The sequence below is a fragment of the Urocampus carinirostris genome, chromosome 8 (genome assembly GCF_059441175.1).
Source record: "Urocampus carinirostris isolate Australia breed hairy pipefish chromosome 8, RoL_Ucar_1.0, whole genome shotgun sequence".
In the NCBI taxonomy this organism is placed as follows: Eukaryota; Metazoa; Chordata; class Actinopteri; order Syngnathiformes; family Syngnathidae; genus Urocampus; species Urocampus carinirostris.
In genome coordinates, this window is record NC_142356.1 from 25,670,810 (window position 1) to 25,690,048 (window position 19,239).

General features: G+C 41.7%; 1 protein-coding gene across 1 annotated transcript in view; it reads right to left on the minus strand.

Annotated features, from left to right (window-relative positions):
* Window positions 1-1,384: 1,384 nt before the first annotated feature.
* Window positions 1,385-19,239, minus strand: part of fam193a (family with sequence similarity 193 member A) — a 40,887-nt gene continuing 23,032 nt past the window's right edge. The window contains exons 13-22 of the mRNA XM_088342110.1: window positions 17,239-17,392; window positions 17,057-17,158; window positions 15,293-15,568; window positions 14,928-15,213; window positions 12,710-13,003; window positions 10,071-10,353; window positions 9,803-9,989; window positions 7,245-8,223; window positions 4,389-4,470; window positions 1,385-2,059 (exon numbers count right to left, since the gene is read on the minus strand). Of these exons, the coding sequence (XP_088198236.1) occupies window positions 1,966-2,059; window positions 4,389-4,470; window positions 7,245-8,223; window positions 9,803-9,989; window positions 10,071-10,353; window positions 12,710-13,003; window positions 14,928-15,213; window positions 15,293-15,568; window positions 17,057-17,158; window positions 17,239-17,392 (2,737 nt within the window). The 3' untranslated portion in view covers window positions 1,385-1,965. The remainder of the gene's footprint in view (window positions 2,060-4,388; window positions 4,471-7,244; window positions 8,224-9,802; window positions 9,990-10,070; window positions 10,354-12,709; window positions 13,004-14,927; window positions 15,214-15,292; window positions 15,569-17,056; window positions 17,159-17,238; window positions 17,393-19,239) is intronic.

Genomic DNA, 19,239 nt, shown 5'->3' on the forward strand with positions numbered 1-19,239 from the left:
GAACATTAAACTTCTCTCTTCCTGGCCAATCTTAAAGTTTAATCACAACTACAAATGTGATGCTGCAGATACTCAACTAGCTCAAAGGAAGGTAAACCTTCTTTAATCAGCTGAACTGTTATCAACTGAGATAACATAATTTCACAAAGGTTTTTTAATAATTCGTTAACCTTCTGACAATTAGCAAACACAATTTGCAATTAGAACACAGGAGTGCTGGTTGCTGTAAATTGGCATCTATACACCTATGTACTTTGTATGTATGTCTGTGTATATATATCTTTCTTTTTTTTAATCTCAAACGAAAACACTACATTTTAAGGGTGAAGATGTTGGTAAATGAAAAACTAATCGCCAAGTGTATGAAATGAAATGATCTGCATTTATATAGCGCTTTTCAAGTCAATGACTTCCCAAAGCGCTTTACATTGTGCTTCACATTTCCCAATAGCGTCCGTGACCTGTGCAGCCATGTAAGGCGCTAACCTGCATATTGTGGGTATTGGGGGTTCAGTGTCTTACCCAAGGACACTTCGACATGTAACTCGGACAAGCCGGGATTCGAACTGGGATCCCTTGATCTCAAGACGAGCGCTCTACCTGCTGAGCTACTGCCGCCAAGTGTAAGTCTCATATGAGAGAAAAAGAAATCAATATTTTACTATAACTTGGGCAATTTAAAATATTTAGGAAAAAATGTCCCGTTAATCACAGAGGTGCGGTACTACTACACTAAACTAGGGGTTTCCAACCATTTTCAAGATGAGAGCTACTTCATATTACTAATCAGCGCAAAGGCCACCCAGTTTGATATATACTTTTAAAATACACCTGGTGCCCATGAGGACCACATTAGAAACCCCTGCTGTAAACGGTAGCTGTGAAGCTAAGAAGAATTTACTTCTATTGTCATTCTTGTGCCCATGCACACAGAACGAAATGTCGGTACATCTGTCCCGCACAGTTAAACTGTGGCGAGCCGATGTAGCCACAGCCGAACAGGGCGCCGCCATTTTAGACCAAACTGCTGTGTTGGGAGTCATTAGGTGACCAAACCCCCCAATTCCAACCCTTAATGCCGAGCACCAATGAGTACCAATGTTGTAAGTCTTAGGTATGACTCGGCCGAGGCTTGAACCAGCGACCTCCCAGTCTCAGAGCGGGCGCCCTACCCACAAGGCCACCGAGCTGCTAATATAGCTAACGGCAATTGTGTACTAACAGGCTATGTGAATGCTTAGAAATGAGACAAGAAACAACACCCTGGCATACTATATTGTATTCCATCTTTCAAAAAGAAAGACATGGTTTCATATTACTTAACAATATGTTAAAAAAGAAGTAGCCGGTCAGGCATTTTGTGTTAATACAATAGACACTCTGATTGATTTGTGATTGTGATCTCTTTTCAAATAGTGTTCTCTTTAATAAAAAAAAGGGGTGGAGGAAAAAGGAGGTGGAAATAATGCATACGGTAACATTTTTATACTCTTTTTAACAGGTTCTATAAAAGAAGAAAAATCAAGTATTATGTGCGGGTGCCGAGGGCGTGGATGACCGGAGCCGACCGAAGCCCCCTTTGAGCCGTCGAGTGGTGGGAATGGGACAACTGGATATAAAAGCCACAATGTGACAAATACAACTTTTTAATTAACAATAATAATCTTTCTTCCATTTGCTTTTATGATCGTTTCAGACCATGGCTTTTTTTTTCAGTCAGATAACGGCTGACAAAAAGCTCACAAGCACGCAAGAAGAGTAGGGCGGGGTGGGGGTTATGGATTCTGCGCAAATTTTTGCTCTTCTTCCGAGTTCAGCAGGTCCGTGAAAATGAACGCGGGGACGAAGGAGGAAACGGCGAGCCAGCATAGGGAGAGCGACGGTCAGGAAAAATGGAGACGTGTGGCGGCGTAAGGAGGGATGCGTGGTGGTCCTGGTTTTCATTTGCGGGGAGAGAGTCTCAACTCAGTGTGCTGCAAAGGTTGCCTTTTTCAAGCTAAAGTTGGACCAGTTGATTGACAGCCGTTGACGCGTCTGCCGTGCAGAGTCCAGACAGAACCTAAACGGACAGAATAAATAAATACAAATAAGAAAAACATTTTAAGAAACGATGGCAGGGCTGGGTTCCTACATCCTGAGGCAAGTTAAAATAAAGACTTTTTAATGCCTTTTGAAATCAAATTTAAGACCAAATTGACAAAAATACCACGATTGAAACACACAAAACAAACAACCACAAATATTTCTTGCACACAATACATTGTGCTATTGCCTGGCACACTTATTAGCCATGGCGAAAAACAATCGTCAGATTAAATGTCGTCTTTCCCATGGTCCAAAGTAAAAGTCTCTGTCCCAAGTTGCCATGAATATTGTGGGTAGACTTAAGACAGCTAAGTCTGCTCTGAAAGGACCGACTGAAAGCACATTACCGTTTTGATGTTTTCACAAAATGTTGCCACCAAAGTATATTGGGGGATTATTAAAAAAGACAATGGATAAATGTTACTAGATCTTTTTAGTTCAAACAAAAATAAATCTTATTAATGTGCTCATATTTTTAAGACTTTCTGAAGTTAGATTGAAGTCATTTAAATGTTAATTAATACCTTTTTTTGTAATCATTAATTCAATGCCTTTTAAGACTTTTCAAAGATCCGTGGGAACCCTGTGGGCAAACCTTTGGAGTTAGGCTCTGCATTGGGTTCAAACATTGGGTCAAGATGACCAAGCCTGGAGACCTATTCAAGTTTTTTTAGTTGGATTTATGAATAAATACACATGCAGACATTGACATAAGTAAATGTCTTTTTGTATTTGTTTTTAAATAGATTAGTTTAATCAAAATGGTTTTGAAACCCTCACAATTAAAGCAAAATCATATATAAGGTCCCTGTTTTAAGCACTACATTTGATATTTTGGTTTTAGTATTCATGTTATCTTTTTGGAGCATTCCCAAACTATTTTTTGTAGTATTTTCTTCGTAGTATTTCTTTGGGACCTTTGTAGTAGTACTAAAGTATCATTTTTGGAGTATTTCTGTAGGATTTTTGAAGTATCACTGAGGTTGTATTTTTGTAGTAAATATATAGTATTTTATCGTAGTATTTGTGTATTTTCTTTTGTAATATTACTGTAGTAATATTTCCGTAGAAGTATTTTTGTTGTATCATTGATGTAGTATTTATGTAGTAGTATGTTTCTGTAGTATTTATTTTCATAATTCAAAATACCACATCATGTCCTTGTTTATAAACACTACATTTGACATTTAGTTTTGAAGTATTACCTTCCGGTATTATCAGTAGTATTTCTTCATTTGTTCCAGTATTTCTGTATTACTTTTGTAGTTTTTATGTAGTATTACTGTAGTAGTATATCTTTTTCTTTTCAGAAATAAAGCCAAATAATATATAAGGTCCCGGTTTTAAGCACTAGATTTGATAGTTTTGACATATTTTGTAGAATTTTGGTTTCATTACTGTAATATTTTTGTTGTTTTCTGTATTTTGGTAGTTTCACTGTATTTTTATTTTTTTGTATGAATATTTCTGCAGTAGTTTTTCTGAAGTACTATTGTAGTAGTACTTCTGTAGTATTTTGTTTTTCTTTTCAGAATTAATGCAAAACAATACACCAGGTCCTTGTTTTTAAGTAATAAATTTCACATTTAGTTTTGTCGTATTTTCTGTAGCATTTCTGCAGAATTACTGTAGTATTTCTTTAGTATTTCTGTAGAAGTATATTTGTCGTATTACTCTAGTCGTGCCTCTCTGGTATTTATTTTTCCTTTAGAATTACAGCTTAATCATATATCCGGTACTTGTTTTTAATTACTACATTTAATTTTTTGTTTTATAGAAATGTAGTTTTTCTTTAGTAGTATATTTGTAGTCGACACACAAAGTGACAACAAGGACATAACTGGCCCCAGAATAGCCCAAACTATTTTCTATGATACATTGTCATGATATTTCTACCATTCTTGTTCAGCGGTGCCGAATAAAAAAGCCATTTCTGATCTATGGACATCACTATGAGGAAAATGTAACTCAAAATGAGAACACAATGTCAGCACATTCAACAGATCACAAGAGCCTTATTTGAAATTTCATTTCTTGACAAGTAGAGAAGGAAAGAAGAATCCTAAAAGCTTTTCAACTCTACTGAAAAACACATGCAAAGTGTGTGGACCTGTCTAAAATTAGGACCAACATTGAACATGGTCACTGATTAAGAATTCAATTAAAAGTGTTCCAACATTACATTCAACTCTTACCGTGTATGCAATATATTTTCTTTCTTTTGATTATGGACATTTCAGAACTGTGGTTGAACAATGTATATTTTTCCCCATTGTCCACACTATCTTAGTAAACTTACATACCTTTTAAAATACTCCACCTCTCGTTCCGTCTCGTCCATTTCAGTGCTGTCCAGATCGATGTCTTTGGGCAGGAAGACATCGTCTAAACACAAAAATTAAAATATTTACACATATATAGTTGTTTTTTTAAATTGCTTGAATTCTATTTGAATTGTACTTTACTCCTCGGTTTGTTATGGAACAAGGAAACGGGATATACATGTGAAATCGGGAAAAAGGGAACATCTGTTTTTGTAATAGTGCAATGAAACTTATTATTTTGGAAAAATTGTCATTTTGAAAATCAACAAAATTTGCTAAATCTTGTAAGGGTAAGTATAAATTTGAAAGTTTGATATGAATGATTCAGAGTTAATACTGATAAAAAAATGGTTACCAAACAGCAGAATTTATCATTTAAAGTCAAGATGGCGGCGCGTTGTGCAGACGCTGCGGCTCGGGCTCCAGTTCGTCTTTTGTTTTTCAGTGTCCCCTGATCCCTCTTATTTTCCCTTCGACTCCCTTCGCATTTACAATAATATCCACTACATCCCGAGGGATATACAGAGACCACCGGATCTCCCTGGAAGATTTGCCGCCTGCCGACAATGACAACGACGGAGCAAAGGCTGAGCTAAGCTAAGAAGGCGACCACACAGACCAGCGCTCCCAAGCATGTTCAACCAACGCCAGATCCATCGTCCACAATGAGTGAATTGAGCTGCGGATCGCCACCAACAACGTCCGGAATTGGAGGACTTTTTTTTTGCCATCACGGAGTCTTGGCTTTCCCGACGCCGCATTACATCACCGGCTCGAACGAGACGAAGACTCCGGTAAAAACAGAGGTTGGAGACTACGCGCTACAATAATAGCGGAACCATTGACACACACTGCTCACTCGATATGGAGTTTCTAGCTATGTACCAGGAGAGTTAACTGTGGTCTTTGTGTTTGCTGTATACTTTCCACCGCTAACAGTTTCACCGGATGCTAACGTTAGCATAGCGCTAAATCTCCTGCCCGCTGCTTAACAGCAGCTTGCACTACCCCAACGGAGCTTTATCGTCGACGGCGACTTTAATCGGGCATGTTCATGGACTGTACTCCCAAATCCATTCAATTGTGGACTGAGCAATTCGGAAAAACACTGGACTATGTGTAATGTAAGATCAAACATTCGGTTGTGTCCGGCGACTCTTTTATTTTTTTCAAAAGCTGACCATGCGCCTTATAATACAGTGCGCCTTGTTTCTGGATCAATATTAAGTCGCAAAGTCTTCCAACTAACTTGCAGCCGCTGACTAGATTTTCCCCCGAACGCCAAGTAGTCCGCGGTGTATGCTGGGATTTATTTACCGGCGTTTCATTGGCTAAGTAATGTGTCAATCATCATTTGAACCGATCACTATTGGCTAAAGTTATTCGGAGGTCAAGAGGCGGATCCTTTTTATCATTTACAGGCTGGCATAGGCTTAAGCGGCAAAACAAAGCCTGCAATTGGCCAAAAAAGATGTGTCAATCATCAGTTGAATCGATCACTATTGGCTAAAGTTATTCGGAGGTCAAGGGACGGATCCTGTTTATCATTTAGAGGCTGGCATAGGCTTAAGCGGCAAAACAAAGCCTGCAATTGGCCGAAAAAGATGAATGTGAATAGCACGTGGTTGACGGCATAGAGAAAGCATTTTTTACTATTCTGTATTTGTAAATATTTTATTCTCCTGGATTTACTACACTCACGAATATAAGCGGACCAACGCTGCACATTATTATTGAACACAACGACTTCGGTGAGCTACTCCGGCTATATATTTTCCCTGTATCTTGTTTCAGACTGAACTCGATGTTTCTGTGATAAGCGGTGCAGATAATGGATGGATTGGAGTGTCTATTTTTAGATTAAACTCAATTATTGTCAAATGCACAGTAAAGTTGCGAGCGAAAAAGAAAATAGAAACTAAGGAATGGTTGGCATTTCTTGAATCCCAAGACTTTAACCTTCCGAATGATGGAATGATGCATTTGAGTGACATCGTACGGACACGGCATCCGCACCTGTTCTCAACACGTATTTGCGTCTTTGCAAGCTTTGGGAATGTTAAGGGGGTAATAAGTTGGACTGAACTATCTGACAGTTTTCTCGACGTTCCCATTGTAGCGCCTTATAATCTGGTGCGTCTTATGTATGTCAAATATAGGACCAAAAACTATTTTTTCGGGGTGCGCCCTATAACCCGGTGCGCCTTATAGTGCGGAAAATATGGTACTCCAGTTCTGTCTCTAACAAGAATACCTTAGGAAATTCATAAAATTGTTTTCTGTATTAGACCCATTATCTTTTTTATATGCGAATATAGAGTATTTGTTGCATGAAGGCTAATTTTGCTTTAAGGTGCTGTACTTCTCTACTCATTGAACGCATCTTCTGGCTTCATTGCAGCTTCTATCAAGTTCAGTATGTTCCGCGTGCATTTCTTAGATGTGTATAAATAAACTTTTTTAATCATCTTTTTGGGGTAAGAGTTGGCGTTTGAACTCTACATGGTACAGGAAATTTCTTACTTTCACCATTTTCATGCTACACCAACAAAAACTGCGGTAAAGGGGCATAAAGTCATTCTCCAGACCCCAACCCCCTTTCCTTCTACCTAATGTGTTCAGCCGCCCAAACACCGTTGCTAAAAGTTAGATAAAAGCAGATAGGCGCAGTGGGAAAAAATTATAAGGACCATTCGAACTCAATTGGGCATTATTTACACATATTTCGATTATTCTACTTTCAAATTTTTAAGAACACTTCAAAGGACCCGCCCCACCTTTTTATTCATATTTGTTAGGATGATCGCTGCGAGTAGTGAAAAGAAGGACACTAACCGATTGAAGTGGTGACCTTGTCCCCCTTCTTCTTCTTGTTCTTTTTGGCTTTTCCTTTGGGTTGGGGAGACTCTGCACTCGGGGGTTTGCCATTCTGCTCCGTGTGTTCTGATAGGGAGGCAGAAGGAAGATGAGGGTGGGCATGAGGCGGTGGAGGCGAAGGTGAGGGATTGGAGGCGGGCGGGCTAGGCCGGCGGGCTTCCTTCAGCTGCCTTTTGCCGCTAGCGCTCCTGTTGTTGCTCCTGACTTCTAAGTGAGGTGCAGGCGTCTCAGAGGGCCTGGTGCGAGTGGCTTTGGTCTCTGCTGGATTAGAGCCACTGCCATTGGCGAGCGATTCTGGGTCTTTCCTGGCGGGGGCCGCAGACTTGGCTTTGTTTTTTATGTTGTGGTCGTGGTTGTGGAGGTGCGAGACGACGGGGTGTTCGCCATTGGCTCGGAGTTCCGGCTGTAGGTCGCCGGGACATATGAAGCTCTGAAAGAGCTGCGTTTTCCCGTTGCGCAGGTGGTCAAGCACGTTCTGGGCGCTCTGCTTGAGGGGCTGCGGATTGTTGCCGCCATTGGCCGTCGGCGCCGTGTTCTCCTTGGCTTTGTCCTTCTTCTTCTTTTTGGCGGCACAATGCTCCTGCAGCCGGAGTAGCTCGTGCCTGAACGCCGCCTCCTCCTCCTCCTGCCGTCTGCGCTGCTCCTCCTGCTGCGCTTCGGCCTCCTGCCGGGCCTTCTCTTCCATTTTCTTCTGTTTGTGGCGAGCCCGCTTGGCGGCTTTGGAACTGGTAGCCCGCTTGCTGTCGGCGCTGTTTATGAACTGCAGTAGGTCCTCCACCCTCCGATGGTCCTCCACACCACCGGTGGTGCTTTCGCGCTCGGGTGCCGGCTGCTGCTGCTCCTCTCGCTTGGGCTGCTCCTCCTTGCGCTTTGTCAGACGCAGACGAAGCTTCTCACGCATTTCGGCGTAGTTGCGGCTGGTTGGTGCCGCTGGAGGCTACGGGAACAGAGTGAACAGTCAGTAACAGGGGTTAGCCAATCTGATATCGGTCTCAGATATTGGTCTGATTCTGGCCCAAAAAACAGTATTGGATTTGATCACATCCTCGATAGATTTACTGCCCGCAGGCCAGATACAGCCCTTCAAGCTTTTCAATACGGCGCAGTAAATATAAAATAATATTATGGTGATATATGGTGGTAAAAGTACCAATTAAAAATGTTTTGGTTCCACACAAAGCTCCCTTGGCATTTTGTATTTCCTTTTAATAAACACTTTTGCATTTTGACCATTTTCAAAGCAGCCTCTGTCAACTCTTTCATGATGTGCGTGCAATTAAGTGCATTTCTTGGATGCGTTCGAATAAACTCCTCTTATTACAACTTTCTTAGGGTTTGGACTTTACTTGAAGAAGGCCTCTTCTTATTTTCACCATTTTCATAATACACTAACAATAAAAAATAATAATATTAATTAAAAAAAAAAAAACTTAACTTGAGGACACATGATGTCTCTTGAATCCGTTCAATACTGTCTCAGTCGGATGCGGAAATTATAATTCATGCGTTTGTTACCTCCCGTCTCGATTACTGTAATGCACTACTCTCTGGTCTCCCGAAGTCTAGAATCAAGTCTCTTCAGATGGTACAAAATTCCGCAGCGAGGCTTTTAACAAGGACAAAAAAGTACGAGCACATAACACCGATTTTGGCTAACCTGCATTGGCTCCCAGTTAGCCTTAGATGTGATTTCAAGGTTCTCTTAACATTATACAAAATCATACATGGACTTGCTCCCTCTTATCTTTCAGATCTGAATTCCCACTATGTCCCAGTCCGAAGCCTACGATCTGAGAGTGCCGAGTGTCTTCTGGTGATCCCAAGAGCAAAGAAGTGTTCTGCTGGTTCGAGAGCGTTCTCCATCCGGGCACCGGTGCTGTGGAATGCTCTTCCCCCTGAGATCCGATCTGCAACCTCGGTGGAAATGTTTAAATCTAAGCTTAAAACTCACTTCTACTCCATAGTATATGAATAACCTACTCTTCTCGTCGGCTGAAAAATAGTCTGTGTAATATAGTGTAATAATCTGTGAAGCCCTTTGAGACTCTTCATGATTTAGGGCTATACGAATAAAAATGACTTGACTTGACTAACAGCAACGGACAGCTTTGTTAAAAGATAAAAGAGCGGCAGCAGAACTCTTTGAACTCAGTTGGGCATTGTAAGCAGATAGAAAATCTTTAAAGCCCCAATGTTTAATATTAGACCACTAGTCTGGTGCAAGTCAGGGCCAGTGTTACAGAGCACAGCGTGGCGTTTATGTTAAGTTTATGTTTGATTTACTATTTGGAAGTGTTTTTAGTGATCAGAAAGCAGGGTTTTAAAGATACCTGGGGTAAGGTTATGGGAGGCCAAGGAACCAATGAATCGGTGTTCATTTGTTTCTTAAAATTAAAATTAATTTCAGATATGAGAACTTCTAGATACGAGTTTGAATTGGGAACTAATTAATCTTCCAAGTACTGGGGTCAATGTATATGGGATGGATAACTACAGTATATGTTGTGTCTTCTTACCCCGCCATGGCCGAAGAACTCGCAGTAGCAGCAGTCACAGTACTTCCCTTCCTTCTGGTTGGTGGAGGTGGATGTGGAGGAGCTATGGTCTGAGCAGCTATCCTCATCCTGGCTCTCTTCTCCATCATAGGGCGGGTGCTCGTACGACCTACTCCCTTCGCACCGATGTCCCTCGCATTCGGGATCACTTCAAGAAGCACGGAGAAAAAAAAGTGAGGATGTGCATTCAGAGACCTCAGACTTGTTACACAATGGGTCGTAAACGAACCTGCAGATGCTTGGAGGGGCGCTGAGTGGACCGTCCGACGAGGAAATGGCCGGTTCGGCTGGCGGAAGGCACAGACCAGGGTGGACCTCCCCAAAGTCCGGCGCGGGGGCGGCTATCTTGGGGAAGGCCTGCGGCACCATGGCGTTGAGGTGTGTTGCGGGGGCCAGAGGGAGGCAGGAACCGGAAAGCGGTGGGAGGGGGCTCGGTGCACTGGGGTTGTTTCGAGGGGCAGCCGGGCAGACTTGCCTGTGGTCCTCTTTACCCAAACTGTGAAATACATCATCTGGGGAAACGAAGAAACAGACGAGAATAAGACACAACATTTGATTTTGGATGGAGTCCAGTCAATAAAACTTGTGATTTCGACTCTTGGCCTTGAAATCTTGGCACACAAACAAAACTCCAAATCAGTTAGAATTTACTGTATTTTCCGCACAAAACGGCACACTTAAAAAACCCGAATTGATTAGAAATTTGAAAGTGTGCTTTAAAACTCAGTGCAGCTTATATACCGCAGAGTAAGGTGGATAAGACTGGAAATGCATAGTATTTAAAGGTGTGCGTTACAACACAAGGTTTTACACAATGCATTTTGTGCAACAAGATTCAAACCGGGGTCGTGGAGGTGAGGGAGCCGACACACTACAACAAAAGGTGCAGCTGAAACAAGAAAAGGTTCGAACCTTGGCTGGTTCAAAACATACACACACAAAAAGTCCGAAGTCAAAGTCAGAAGTTTAAACGTAGTGCGGTTGTGAAACTGCAAAGCACTGCGTTTTGTAGGGAGGGATGGAGTTTTGGCCAACCACAATTGTTACTGTTCGAGTTTTAAAAGCGCCAACCAATTAAAAGCAAATATTAATATTAACACAAGCCGATAAATGGAATTCAAAGTTTGCAAGCACCACATTATGCGACACCCACTAGGTGGGGGGGGGGGGTTTGGGGTTTTTAAGGGTTATTGTTCTATCTTCGTTATTCATTATCCATTATCCGTTATCGGTCAGTTCATTATACGCTACAAAGCCTAGGAGCCGGGACACTCATTGAGTTTCATGGCGGACTCTGTAAACATAGTTCGGTGTCAATAAATGATTTTAATAAAGCCCTCATGGATTTAGCAAAGTAGTGGTGTGCGTTGAAATAGTGGATGAGATCAAATGTAATGCCTTTTCCTGTGTCATTAAAATATGAGTGGTTTGGTGCAGTGTTTCTAAACTAGTGGGTGGGGACCCAAAAAAGGAATTCACGCTGTACAAGACAGCAGGTAAACTTACTCCAAGCAGCTTTTGATGATCAAAGCACACTACTTGGACAAAACAGTCAGAAGTCTGCCAGCGACACGGGAAGCAAAGTTCCAATTACTCCAAGCTAAAATGAGCACTACGCATTCGCGGAATACTACAATCACCATCTGTTATTCAACAGGATGCACCATTGTTTTAGTTCTCCGAAATGACCGAAATGTTAGTTATTAGTCCATCTAAATGCCGTGACTTATTTTAAAAAACTGCTGTGAACATTGACAAATGTCACATCACCCAGAGTGACTCAGTTAAAAATCTAGGTGTCATTTTTGACCCCAATCTGTCCTTTCAAACACATGTGAAGAAAATTACTAAAACCGCTTTCTTCCATCTTCGTAACATTGCTAAAATTCGTCCTATACTGTCTCTGTCGGATGCGGAGATAATAATTCACGCGTTTGTTACCTCCCTTCTCGATTACTGTAATTGTAATGCACTACTCTCCGGTCTCCCGAAGTCCAGAAGTCAAGAGTCTTCAGCTGGTACAAAATGCCGCAGCAAGGCTTTTAACTAGGACAAAAAAGTCCGATCACATCACGCCGATTTTGGATAACCTGCATTGGCTCCCTGTTAGCTTAAGATGTGATTTTAAGGTTCTGTTGGTATTATACAAAATCATGCATGGACTTGTTCCCTCATATCTTTCAGATTTATTTTCCCCTATGTTCCGGTCTGGAGCCTTCGCTCTGAAAACGCTGGTCTACTAGTGATTCCAAGAGCCAAGAAGAGATCCGCAGGTCCGAGAGCGTTCTCCATTCGGGCCCCGGTGCTGTGGAATGCTCTTCCCCCTGAGATTTGATTTGCAACCTCAGTGTAAAAGTTTAAATCTAAGCTTAAAACACACTTCTACTCTATAGCATATGAATAACCTATATTCTATGTTGATAATATGTGTATCATTTGCCCTCATGTAGGCTTTAGATGAGGGGATGGTGTCATAATAGTCTGTAATAAGTTTGCAATAGTCTTTGACGTGTGCAGCCCTTTGAGACTCTTTGTGATTAAGGGCTGTACAAATAAACATGACTTGACATGACTTCATTTAATACATTTGAGAAGTGGAATTTTTTTACTGATTTGGTCCGCGGCCTGTAATTAGTGTGGGACGGTGGGTTTGGAAGTCAGACCACTTGATAGCCATTGGTCTAGTGGTAATGAACAGCGGTTCAAATCCTGTTGCAATAGTTAACACAACATTGTTGAACTACGATGCTTTGATTGAGCTGAGAAAAAGTGCAACTAAATTTGATACTAACGTATCATAAAAATTAGCGGTGTGCGTTAGACACAAAAGCTCAGTATACACAAAAAAAAAAATCGGTTGGTTCTTACTTGACTGGACAGTGGTGGGGGTACACGACGCAGACGACATGGACGCAGACGTCGCCATGGCCACCCGGTTTGTCTCCATAAAGGCATCTTGGAAGTTGTACAGACACTTCTTCTTGGCGCCACTCTTTTTCTGCTCCCGTGCCTCTGACGATGAACACGAAGACAGGGACGAGGATGATGAGGAGGAAGGATGGGGTGCGGGGCTCATGGGTAGCAAGGGATGGTGGTGGTGGTCTGCCTGGGCGACAGCTGGTGTAGGTGGGACGTCAGTGAGGGGCTGGTCCAGCATTTCAGCTGGAAAGAGAAAGAACTTGTTAAAAGGTATACCGGAATTCTTAAACATGCAAAATGGAAAGTAATAGTAAATGTTTATGGCGTGAAATCTATATACATTCCATTGGAATATTCTACTTATTTTCAGAGATAATGCATTTTGAAGAAAGCATTGTCATACTGTGCCGAGACGTCATTGGAGAAACACCGGCATCGTAGCAAGCCAGTTGTCTTATTGTATCACATCTAAATTAGTAGAGATTTAAAAGTGTTTTAAGCTAAAGTTTGTTAGGTTTTAATGGCTAATGCCTAGGCGTGTTGCAGGTGAATGCAATAATGGGACAACGAAGATCGAGCAGCCAAAAATGGGGTAACTTGGGGAAAAACACACAGAGAGCCGCCAATGAGGGGGTAACCAGGACCGATTAAGGAAAGGCAGTTGCAGCCTTAACGAAAAAAAAAAGCAAGGCTGGCCCATGAAAAAAAAAAACGCTGTTAGCAGCCAGGCTAACCAGGAACCGACAACAGAAAGTGGATAAGGCTGAAGTGAGAAAAAAGGGGCCCCCCAGGACTAATCAAAACCAAGGAACATAGTAATACCGGCGCTAACACCAAGCTAGCCGATCAAAAAAAAAAAAAACACACGGTGATCAGCCAGGCAAACATGGAACCAACAATGGAAAGTACCGAAGGCTATGGCGAGAAACACCGGGCCAGCCAGGACTAATCAAAACCAAGGAACGCCGTAATACCAGCGCTAACACGAGGCTAGAAACACGGTGAGCAGCCTGGCTAACAGAACTAACAACAAAAAGCGGCAACAGTACAGCGATAAACGGGAAACCGTCTGGGGAATAACCCAAGGGACACCGCAAAACTGATGCTAACTCTAGGCTAGCTGGCCAAACATCACACGGTCGTCAGCCAATGAGCATCAGCTGAGGGCAAACAAAACAGGAAAGCGGTCGGCAGCCTTTCAATCGTAACAGCAAGTTAACCGGAAAAATTTTACCTACAGCGACACATGCGGGAAAACAAACAAAAAGCCACAATGGCTTACTTCCAAGCAGAAATGAGCGGTATGCAATCGCCCTATTCTACAATCACTGTGTGTTTCAAAGCTGGCCTCACATGCTATGTTAATATGTTTCAACATTTTGGAAGTTTTATGTTACCTCAACTAACGGTCCACCGGATGCTAACGTTAGCATAGCGCAAAATCTTCTGCCCGCTGCTATCAATAAATAGCAGCTTGCACACCACGACGGAGCTTTTAACCGTCGCCAGCGACTTTAATCGGGCATGTTTAAGGACTGTACTTCCCAAATCCATTCAACACGTGGACTGAGCAATTAGGGAAAAAACACTGGACCGTGTGTACAGTAAGATTAAACATCTAGTTGGATCCGCCCATCTCTGTCTGTCCCTCACCCCCTCATACACCTCTCTCCGGAGGAAACAAAGCCTATACAACAAAGACAGTTAAAACATCTTCTTTGTTCCTTTATCTCTTTGTTTTCCTTATCCTCACTGTAAAATGTGGAACTGGAGTGCCACGTCCAATTTCGTTGTCACAATATATCCCATGTTGTAACATTGACAATACAGGTATATTCTATTCCGGTATATTCTATTAAGTCACAGCTCTGCAGCAAAGAAGCCAGATGGGTCGATTTTCGGAGTACATTTCTCAAGTCCCCCGGCGCATGGAAAATTTTGCAACATATTTTACATTATTCACATTATTGTGGGGAGAAAAAAATACACTTTTTGTAAAAAAAAAAACCCAAAACTGTTTAGGTATACATTTAAGGTTAAATTTAGGTGAGGAATACATTTTTTTTTTCGAAAACAGGGTCTGTATTCCAGAATTTATTGCCAGTAGGCAGTGACATTGAGAGGAAACAAACAGTAGGCAATACCGCCATCAACTGGCCAATCATACCTTGCAGCATCTCTGGCAGGAGTACTTGACTGATCGATTGATCCAAACTCTTCATTACAGCTGCATCCCACAGGCTTTCAAAGTTGAGCGAGAGGCACTGCAACGAGCTATTCCAATCACCTCCATTGCCTCCCGCATCGCCACCACTGTTGCTGCTGCTGTTGTTGCAGCCGCCGGTACCGCCGCCACCACTAAAGCTGTTTTGGTATACATGCTCAGGTAAGGTGGGGCTGAAAGCCGTCTGTTTGGCTGGCAAGTGGTCTTTTGTTAGGTTGGGAGGCAAAGGCTTGGAGTAGAAAGAACACATGTGAATAGGTTAGGCAAAACATTCATCTGACTTTGCTTGCCCAAGTCCTTGTGTTCACCTTGTGCGTCAGGGGAGGACTGGGTGGATAGAGAGTAGGGTGTAGCAGTGGTCGGGAGAAGTTGTGCATCGGTAGATGGCCGTGGATGTGCGGGTAGAGGTGGAGGGCAGGTCGGGGAGGGCTGGTCATCTTGTCCGAAAAGAACTGATGGTTTGTTGCAGCTGGGGGAGGAGCCGAATGGAGTCGCCCAGTGGGAATGCACCCGGTCGGGCCAAGGATGGTGGCGGGGTCTTGGTTACAAACGTGGCACTCGCAAGTACGCTGGACCGGCTCCATCTTTTTGCGGGGACACAAACATTATGCTCAAAAGGGTGCAAAATAGAATGCATATTAACCCCTTAACGTTCTAACAGCGCGCCTGCTTGACGTCAGGTTGTTGATAAGACAACGTCATGTCACCAAAATCCGTCATGCCACATATCATAGGAAAGCTTAAACTTTTGGGATTCAATATATGCTGTATTTCAAAATGTAAACATCACGGAAACATCACAATCAGTCTGAAAGAAGGAAGCCGAAAACTATGAAGTCGGATTACATTCACAAAAGTCCAGTAAATCCAACGGTGTAAAATATTTACTACAATAATGCGACAGAAAAAAATCCACCTAAAAGCATTTCTGCATCTTTTGACAATTTTTCTGTGATCTGTTCAATTTGCTTAACAATTCCCAATTAAAGACAAACAGACTCGTCAGATGATTTCCAATATGGCTGTTCGATTCTGCCCTTTTGATTGACACTACTCTTGGCCTATTGCAAGCTTTTTTTCATGGTCCTTAGCCTGCGATAGCCTATAAGGGCCTGTATTGAGAAAGAAAAAAAACGACATCACCTACTTTGGATCCAAAAATCCTTAGCCAGGAGTATCCGATTCAAACAATGATTGACACATTAGCTAACCAAAGAAATTCCCAACATAAATGTATTCATATTTATGATGTGTATTCAAATCGCACTGAAAATACATGTGCGTCATGGAACTCAGGATTTATTTTGACATGTGATTATCCCGTGCAAGTGCTCTCAGCGATTGACTTTTGGAAACAAAAGTGAAACATTTACAACTCTTTCACGAGTTCTAAAAATTGGCCAAAGTGAAATACACGGTTGCAGAGGTTTTATAGCCAGTTTTGGAAAAACATTGACATACCTTTAGAAAAATGAGTAAAATAGAATGTTTAGTCTTTCAGATTGTGATCCAATTTGACCTGGGACCAGGTAAGGTCAAGCTGTTGTCCCACCTTATTTCCAGCTAAGAAGCCCATGCGACACTCTTTTGCAACTCAGAATGTAAAAAGCACTTGCAATAATTTACTTTGTAAAAAACTTCCGACTGTTACCTTTCAAAAGTGACCAAAACTGTCCATATTCTCCAAACGGTTCAAGAACAGCTTTCAATTTACTTTAGGTACACTGAGGATGAAGAACTCAGAACCAAGTTATTTGTGTTTGATTAGAGAGCTTAAGCAATATATATAAAGGAAGGTTTCGTTAGTAAGGTTACATAAAGAATCACCAAGACAATTTAAAATATAAAAAACGGGGTATTGTCAACAATACAGACCAATATATAAGGCAAAAAATACAAATATAAAGCATCAGAATTAAAAATATTTTAAAAGTGTTCTTCTAGGACTCATTAAAATAAAATATTTGATTAATTCACGCAACGTACCAATATTGACAATAACTAAATGTAATTGATTAAAATCGATATATCATCAATGCCTATCACAGTGTGAATCGAGTTCTGTTGGTTACCTGCTGCTGGATGTTGTATGATGGCGGAGGACTGCTCGTCTCCTGCCGCCGCCTCCTCTCCTGTTCGTCACAGTCGGACGAACTACTGCTGCTGCGAGGCGACTGCGATAAAACAAGAACAAGATTTTCCATCAGAAAGACGTTTATCAAACTGATAAGTTGGGATCAGCTGCACAACTCACAACTGCACTTTGTGTTGCGCTAATGCCGCCACTGCCGTTCATGTCGCCGCAGTGTCCATTGAGGGAGGTCGGGCCGCTCTCGTGGTAGCCGCTTACGTGGTACATCTCACCGAACTTGGCGGACATTGGAGGCACTTCGTCGTCATCGCTGACACTTGGTGGAAGGAGGAATCGGGATTCAAGAATAAGACTACTGCATTTTTCGGACTATAAGTCGCAGGTCACCATTTTTTTAAGGCAAAATTGAACAAAATCTCCAATTATAATAATAGAGCCAGAGCCTGTGTCACACATAAACACACCACTTACAATTTGTATCCCTCCTGCAGATACTTATGAGTGTTGAAGCTCATTTTGACTATAATTTCTTGCAAAGTTCTTTTGTAAAAATGTCACAAAATACTGCAAACAAGAATACCAACATATTTATCGTATGTGCAGACGGCATTAGTTGAGGAGAGAGTGCATGCAGCCTGTTTATAGCCCATTCCAACTGCTCACTCAATGAAATTGCTCTAGGTTTTTTGCTAGGGCATTGGGTAAAATATTTGTTGGGGTTAAAGTTTGTTTTGTGTATTTGATTTCAAACAATTATGCTTATATTTTATTAAGACATTTGATAAAAAAATTCTAACTCTTATGAGTATCATATTTTAAGGACGAATTTCCACATATGGTAATTGTTAACTTAATCACGACTCGGGGAAAAGTAACATATATAATCAAATAATTGGTCCCTTAAAGGTTCCCTGTGTAATATTGGACCACTCGATTTGCTGTAGTGTGACGTTCAACCGAAAACAATTTTTAAAATGTATAAGGAAGACTACAAACTACGGCAACTCAAAGTGACCAAACCGCACCATTTTTCTTGTTATTTTTTGCACATCCTAACACGGGGTTTTTGGTGGTACCTATAGCAGCGACAATCATGTCAGCACCCATTACGTGAACCTCATCCATCCATCCATCCATTATCTGCACCGCTTATCCTCAGTAGGGTTGCAGGGGTGCTGGAGCCGATCTCAGCTATCTTCGGGCAGTGGGCAGGGGACACCCTGAACTGGGTGCCAGCCAGGCGCAGGGCACACAGAGACAGACAACTCACTCGCTCATTCACACCTAGGGACAATTTGGACCGGCCAATCAACCTGACATGCATGTTTTTGGAGTGTAGGAGGAAACCCACGCAAGCACGGGGAGAACATGCAAACTCCACACAGGAAGGTTTGATCTCATGACCTCAGAACTGTTCCGCTTAACACTCAGCCGCCGTGCTGCCCCACATGAACCTCATGTTGTGTAAAATAAAAACACATTTCTTAACCTATGAGTATTTAAAAAAACATGTCTTAGGGATCGAACAATAAGGGTTTTTCTGGGCCGATACAGATTATTAGTATTGACTGATAACTGATATTTGGGGCTCAATAATTATTTGCTGTAAAAGCTTAAAAATTGGCGTGGTTATTTTTTAATAATACGCAAAGAAACAAAGAATAATTGTTATAAAGATGCTCCCCTACCAAAGAACAAGATACGTTCCAGATGATCATTCCTAAGTTGAAAGTTTCTAAATTGCTTCAGTGCTATATGCTGTATGGAATGTATGTTTAAGGTTTATTTAAGTATGCTTAAGGCTTGTATAAGTAACCTGTATTGTTTAGTACTAAAAATTAAACATAAAATAAAATGCTCTATAAAGAAAAATAAAGTGAAGTTTAACTAACTTCTGGAAGATGGGCTTCAAAAGTTAGGCTACTTCCTCCCCCGTGGTAAAAAGTGGCCGATAAAAAAGCGATCTAACCATTTTCTCAACTGCATCAATCTTCCTTATTCCACTTTGACTTCAAATGAAACGGATCGTCTCATTTTTACACTTTACACCAACCATATTGAATAGATGCAATAAAAATGTCAAAGTTCTTCGTGTGCTGGAGATACAGTACAGTATTTTTTTCACACGAACTGGGACTGTGACAGGAAGAGGAAGTCGATGGA